The sequence below is a fragment of the Cucurbita moschata genome, unplaced genomic scaffold (genome assembly GCF_002738365.1).
Source record: "Cucurbita moschata cultivar Rifu unplaced genomic scaffold, Cmos_1.0 Cmo_Scf00030, whole genome shotgun sequence".
In the NCBI taxonomy this organism is placed as follows: domain Eukaryota; kingdom Viridiplantae; phylum Streptophyta; class Magnoliopsida; order Cucurbitales; family Cucurbitaceae; genus Cucurbita; species Cucurbita moschata.
The window spans coordinates 1,107,385-1,114,006 of NW_019268546.1; the positions used below are offsets into that span (position 1 = coordinate 1,107,385).

Consider the following 6,622-nt stretch of genomic DNA (forward strand, 5'->3'; position numbering starts at 1 on the left):
TTTTGGTTTCACTTTGGGCAATCATTGTTTTCACAAATTCCGTTGTCGTCCAGCGGTTAGGATATCTGGCTTTCACCTAGGAGACCCGGGTTCGATTCCCGGCAACGGAATTTCTCGTTTTTTATTTATTGGATTTTTTATACATTTTTTCTTTTGATTTTTTTAAAAAATCATTATTTTCCCAAAATCCGTTGTCGTCCAGCGGTTAGGATATCTGGCTTTCACCCAGGAGACCCGGGTTCGATTCCCGGCAACGGAATTTCTCCTTTTTTTATTGACAATTTGTTTAATTTTTGTTTAAACAAATTGCTTTCATAAATTTCGTTGTTGCCCAGCGGTTAGAGTTTCCGACTAATACTCAGTAGCCCCTGGTTCTATTCCCACAACTTTTATTTTCCCCCTCTTTTTTTAGTTTATTTTTTAGGTTATAACTGGTTTTAAGGGTTTTTAATTTTAAAACCAAGGCGGCTTAGCAACTAGCATAGGCTCGATAATCTTGACTCACAAACATTCGACCCATACGAGTTCAGTAAAGTGACCAATAGCGGCTTAGCAACTAGCATAGGCTCGATAATCTTGAGTCACAAACATTCGACCCATACGAGTTCAGTAAAGTGACCAATAGTTAACGAATGAAAATTAATTAATTAATTGTACGTCATTCATTCGATCTCATATTAAATACTTTTTTTTTAATTCTTAATAAAATCAAATAGATTTGTAATTTAAAAAACATGGATGGTTGAGAAAGGCAGACTTGGATTGGTGTTGTTCAATGGTTAACATAAAAACATAAACTACAAACAAGGAATAATGTAAATAATCCAAAACTCAATCCCACAACCTACACATTTCACAATTACTCTATCCATTCCTCTCTGAAAATTAACAACTAAACTCCCCCAACCTCACCCGCGCATCAGATCGATGTCCATGTGTGCGTTGCGCATGTCCAGGGACTGCGACGACGGCCACATACTAACTGGGGAGGTCGGAGTCATATTCTGATTCTGATTCTGATTCTGCTGCACGTTTGCGATCGCCACTGCGTGATCTACCGCCTGATGATCCGAGTCTATCACACCTTCCACAGCTTCCCTTTTCTTGTACTTCGACTTTGAACTTCCCCACATGAAGCTCCCTACTATCACCTAATTAATCACACATTTATGTTTCAATATGCAGCAGTTTGGTTATATAGCATCTAACGGTTTTCGTTTGAACGAAGAAGCTACCTGAACCGGGGTTGCTGCGATAAGTGCTCCTCCTACACCACCACCGATAACACGACCATCAGGGCTCGCAAGGGAGACACTCAGACCACCAGTGCGGTTCCTCGAACCAGATATATCCCCAAGCGAGTACGAGCCCGACAGACATATTATCTCAAAACGACCCTACACAACAAATTCAGAATTAAATTTCAATTTCAGAACAGAAAGTTCAAAGTAACGTATTGAAGGTCACCTATCTAAGACATTAAAATCTTACAAGCTTCTTTAGGTCGGATTAGTTAAAGCGTGCATAAACTATAGCCTGAACGGTAACAACCCAAGCCACCCGCTAGCAGATATTATCCTATCTAGACTTTGCATTTCAGGCTTTCCCTCGAGGTTTTTAAAACTCGTATGCTAGGGAGAGGTTTCCACACCCTTATAAAGAATGCTTCGTTCTCCTCTCCAACCGTTGTGGGATCTCACAATCCACCCTCCTTCGGGGCCCAACGTCCTCACTCGCACTCGTTCCCTTCTCCAATCAATGTGGGATCTCACACAAACAATCATGGATAACACGTGGGGGATACTATACCAAAAAACTTATAGAAACTCGAGGTGCCTAAACACCGATAGTTGCATATTTTTTATAACATGCCTGTGAGGTGATGAAGTAAAACGTCACATCTCCTTCATAAAGAATCAAATACTATACAGTTCTTAACGAACTACCTTAACCACATCCGAAGGTGATTGAAACAACAGAAATAAACAAACCTCGTACGTGACTGTGCCTCCTGAAGTCGAAGGTTGACGAAGAGTCACAGTGGAGACAGCACCATTTGCTGACAAGATGCATACAATTCTTGGTCCCTGTTGTGAAAACGACATAATTTTGGCAGCGACATCCTGCATAAAAGTTGAATACATATCAGTTTCAATATGGTAAACTCTTGTCAGATTTTGAAATCAATGGTATTAGATGAAAGTACTAATTCAACAAAATGGTGAATATTTTAATAATAGAGTTCTTCAATTTTCTTGATTTTCATTGTAATATTTCGTAACAATTTAAGTTCGGTTCGGCCTCATATGATATAATTCTCTACCGAGCAACATCAAAAAACATTAACTAAACTAAACAAGTGTATGAATTGTATTGTAACAACCTAAGCCCACTACTAGCCGATATTGTCCTCTTTGGACTTTCCCTTTCAGGTTTCACCTCAAGGTTTTAAAACGTGTTCGGTAGGGAGAGGTTTCCACACCCTTATAAGCAATGCTTTGTTCTCCTCTCTAACCAATGTGGGATCTCACAATCCATCCCCCTTGAGGGCCCAACGTCCTCGCTAGCACACCACCTGGTGTCTGGCTCTGATACCATTAGTAACAGCCCAAACCCACCGCTAGCAAATATTGTCCTCTTTGGGCTTTCCCTTTCGGGCTTCCCCCAGTTTTAAAATGTATCTGGTAGGCAAAGGTTTCCGCATCCTTATAAGCAATGCTTCGTTCTCCTCTCCAACCACCCATGTGAGATCTCACAATCCACCCCCCTTGGGAGCCCAACATCCTCGCTAGCACACCGCCCAATGTCTGGCTCTAATATCATTCGTAACAGCCCAAGCCCAAGCCCACCGCTAGCAAATGTTGTCCTCATTGAGCTTTCCATTCCGGAATTCCCCTCAAAGTTTTAAAACGCATCTGGTAGAGAGAGGTTTCCACACCCTTACAAGCAATGCTTCGTTCTCCTCTCCAACCAACGTGAGATCTCACATCTATACTAATGACCCTTTTTAATACATTACGAGACCACGATTTTTAAACAGAAACAATACACACTTTCTAAGAATTTGCTCATAAATTGGACATGAGATTAATGAATGGCTAAAATTATGCAAAAAAAATGAAACAGACAGACGAGGAAACAGCATACTTCTCCTACTCCAATGGTTATAACATGTGGAGTAAAACCCATGCCAGCTGAACCAGAGAGTGGTTCACCTACAAAAAGCACAAAAATTAATTGAAGTTAGTGTCCATTGCCACAATCATTTTTTATTCAAAGTTTGGGGCCTCAAAAATAAAATATTTGAGCATTGAAGAACTAAATAGATCCTTATAAAATAAGTACAGAGGTTTAGTGATCTTAAAAAGGTAGCAACACATTAGGAAATTATTCATGAAACATAATTTTCTAATATTGTTTTGAACAACTAAGAACATTCCAAGAATACTAATGAAACCAAGCAATTACTTGAGTACAGGAAATCTATCATCAGTTCTCAAAAGGGTATTAAAAAACTCACCAAGAGAAGCTAACTGTTGCTTCTTTCCCGACCCGGGAGGCCGTCCCCTACCCCGCTTCGGCGAGGAGCCAACACTGGCTGGATTAGGGGCAGATGGAGAGGGGGACAGTGCCAAAGACACAGTTCCTTCAGTTCCATATTTGCGAGGCCGACCTCGCTTCCGTTTCACCGGTTCACTCGCAACCATTCCACCAGATTGAGCTCCTACATTGGCACCATAAGGTGAAATAGCAGGGTTAGGGTCCATTGGCAAGCCTGATCCAACATTGTTGCCTCCAGCGTTGGTCTGAAAAGACATATTTGGGTTAGTAGAGGAACGCATGCCCTGTGCTCCAGAGCCAGAATTGCTCATTCCCCTCTGAATATAGAACGATTGCGACCCCGATAACGCCATTGGATCTCTTCGATCCATTCAGATGCTTAAACTTGAAATCTCAACAAAATAGCCTCAGGGTTCTAAGAACAACAACGACAACGACAATAGACAGAGGAAGGACAGGTTCTACAAGGTTAGAACATGTTTGAAACTAACATGCATTTCTTGGAAATGAAGCTGGGAAGACCAAAGGGAAAAGAAACAGAGAAAAAAAGGCTAAAAAATTGAAGGGAAAGGGAATAATCATAACAAGAGAGAGAGAGAGAGAGAGAGAGAAAACTTGAGGGTCAAGATAAGAGAAGAGAGGGAAGTAAACCGGTCCACGACCAGCAGCACGTTATCAAAAACCTTGAACACCAAGCATCTTTTCAGGAACAAACTTGAAATCGTGAGAGGAAAAGGGGAAAAGGGTGAAAGTTAAAAACCCAGAAACAAAAAACGCTCAAATAGCAGAAAAAGAGTAAAAAGAGGATAGAGAAGAAAAGAAGAGAATCCAGTTTCCAGTTTCCATTACTGAATCAAGAACATGCAAAACAAGAAGATGAAGGAGAAGGGGAAATCAAACACATGGAGCAAAATGAAAGGCAAGAAAGTAGAGAACAGGGGAAAAAGGAAATGAAATGAAATGAAATTCAAAAGGAAGGAGAAGGGGAAATGCAGAAGAGGGGTTTTTGGTGGATGCCCATTGAAGAAGAGCAATTAGTAAGAGAACCCAGAAGGTAATAATTCAATACGGAATCACAGAGCAAAAGTCCTTATCAGAATACAAATTTCTAGGGCAAGAACAACCTCCTTCTCTCTCTTCTTTCTCTCTCTTCTTTCTCTCTCTTCTGTGTGTTAATTACCAGAGAGAGGGTTTGGGTTTGGTTTGGTTTGGTTTAGGAAGAGGACTGAGTTTGAAGGGATAAAAGGAAAAGAGAGATTTGAGGAAAGCAAACAAAATCTCTTAACAGAGTGGAGAAAGCGCCTTTTGTTTTTGGATAACACTCTTTTTTTTTTTTTTTTTTCTTTTTCTTTTTAGAATAACAGAGTCTTTATTTCCTCTGTTTTTATTTTTTTTTATAATAATTTTGTTAAATAATTCTTGCCGTTGAGACACACGCGCCAGTGGGCTCGCGAGTGGGATGTATTTGAACTGCTAATTATGAGATTCGCATGAGCAAAACAACAGACTCACTCTCTCAATTTTTTTTTTCTGAATTTTTAAATTTAATTATTTTCACCTTATTGTTAATTTAGTCAACAAAATTTAGTTCATTTATAAAATAATAATAATAATAAAAAGTTAAAAAAGAGAAATAAATTTCGATCGAATTAAGTTAAAAGTGAACTAAACTTAACCGAACAAAGATTCTACGAGTTAGGGAAATGCATGGTGCATGTTCCATTTGGAAGCCAATCTTAGTCTCAGCCTCGACCTCCTATTGAGGTCGAGGAAGGGACATGGGCTTAAGCTCAATTCTCTGTTCTTTCCTTTGTTTAGGGGTTCGAGTCTTCTGTGTTTTCTTTTATTTTTTCCACATTGGAGCTTTTCTTACGACCTAGTTTCTTTTTTTTTTTTTTTTTTTTTTCCTAATATCTTGAGTATACCATTTTTATCGAAATTCACTGTTTGGTCAATTTAGGAGTATCAGTTTTTAAGTTTGAACTTGTCATCCACGGTTCCTATTAGGTTGATTGGCTGGAGGCTTAAGTATTTTGGAAAAAATTTAAAATTTACCTTACAATGACTCATCATAACGCTCATTGGAGCAAAGTTGTGAGGTTCCTTAAAATTTAATGCTCCAAGTGGATTTTGGATTATCTGTCGGGAATGAAATTGATAGGCCTTAGATATTCTATAAAATGGCTTTTGAGCTTTCTTAGATTTAATTGCTCCAAGGTGTTTCTAGATTGTCCGTAGAATAATCTACCATATCTCACGTTTGGACAAAGTTGTAGGCTTAAGTTTTGCAACGTAGTCTTGGACCATCCTTAAGATCGAAAGTCAAACTTCGTTGGTACGACTCTAAGTTTCCATAAGTTTAAGAATCTCCTTTAAAAAGATTATTACGAATTTCTTGAAGTTAATTCGACCATCTAATAATATTTCTTTGTTACTTTTGACTCGATGATCGATCATAATATAGTTATCAAGGAGATCATGCGCTGGGGCACAGTGGGAATTAGGTTTGACCTAATTCCTCTCTTCCTCGAGACCCAATGGAGCCATAGGTTACTTTTTGGCTCAAATTCACTTTATTGCTTAAATTCAATTACGATGGAGCATATTTTGTCTTAGTTTCTTCATTATTTTCTCCTCTTTTTTTTAGTTCAAAATGTGTTTATATGAAAATTCCTTCGAGATTTTTAGTTTACTTCTTTGATTTGAACATTAGATCGGAAAATTAGCTCAACCAAGATTCTATGGAGTCAGGGCATGCATCTATGATATAAAGGTAGGTCGAGACAAGGAATTGGGTCAGACCCAATTCTCTTCTTCATCTGAGACCTTGTGGAGTCTTCGATTGATTATACATCTCAATGTTTTTTTTTTATTTAATTTTTTATTTATTTTCTCAACGACAAGTCTTTGTCTAAGCATTCGGTTTTAACTTATATGGATAAGACATGACTCTAACCTCCACCTTAGTTATTTCTAGTCCCGATCTCCGCAAGCTTTGGAATGATTGTTTTTATTTATTTATTTATTTAAGCATAAAGATCTTACCTCTTATTGGTAAGGC

The 6,622-nt window shown here is 38.6% G+C and overlaps 1 protein-coding gene and 2 non-coding genes across 3 annotated transcripts; 2 read left to right on the plus strand and 1 right to left on the minus strand.

The window, feature by feature from the left end:
* The first annotated feature begins 38 nt into the window (after positions 1–38).
* On the plus strand, positions 39–110 carry TRNAE-UUC. The gene has a single exon. It is a non-coding gene; the product is annotated as a tRNA-Glu (tRNA).
* Positions 111–187: 77 nt separating this feature from the next.
* On the plus strand, positions 188–259 carry TRNAE-UUC. Its single transcript has one exon. It is a non-coding gene; the product is annotated as a tRNA-Glu (tRNA).
* Positions 260–739: 480 nt separating this feature from the next.
* Positions 740–4,828, minus strand: LOC111464565 (AT-hook motif nuclear-localized protein 11-like). Its single transcript, XM_023108833.1, has 5 exons — positions 3,521–4,828; positions 3,148–3,215; positions 1,992–2,123; positions 1,236–1,397; positions 740–1,151 (listed from the first exon to the last, which is right to left on the minus strand). Exons 1-5 carry the CDS (start codon positions 3,930–3,932, stop codon positions 909–911), a joined length of 1,017 nt encoding a protein of 338 aa, XP_022964601.1. The 5' UTR covers positions 3,933–4,828; the 3' UTR covers positions 740–908.
* Between the last annotated feature and the right edge of the window lie 1,794 nt (positions 4,829–6,622).

Bases quoted from the DNA above. Each gene is read 5' to 3' on its own strand.
- LOC111464565 (XM_023108833.1), bottom strand. From the start codon at position 3,932: ATGGATCGAAGAGATCCAATGGCGTTATCGGGGTCGCAATCGTTCTAT. The intron at 2,124-3,147 runs GTATGCTGTTTC...ACTTTTATGCAG, and splicing joins TAACCATTGGAGTAGGAGAA to GATGTCGCTGCCAAAATTAT. The intron at 1,152-1,235 runs GTAGCTTCTTCG...GTGATTAATTAG, and splicing joins TCGCAGCAACCCCGGTTCAG to GTGATAGTAGGGAGCTTCAT.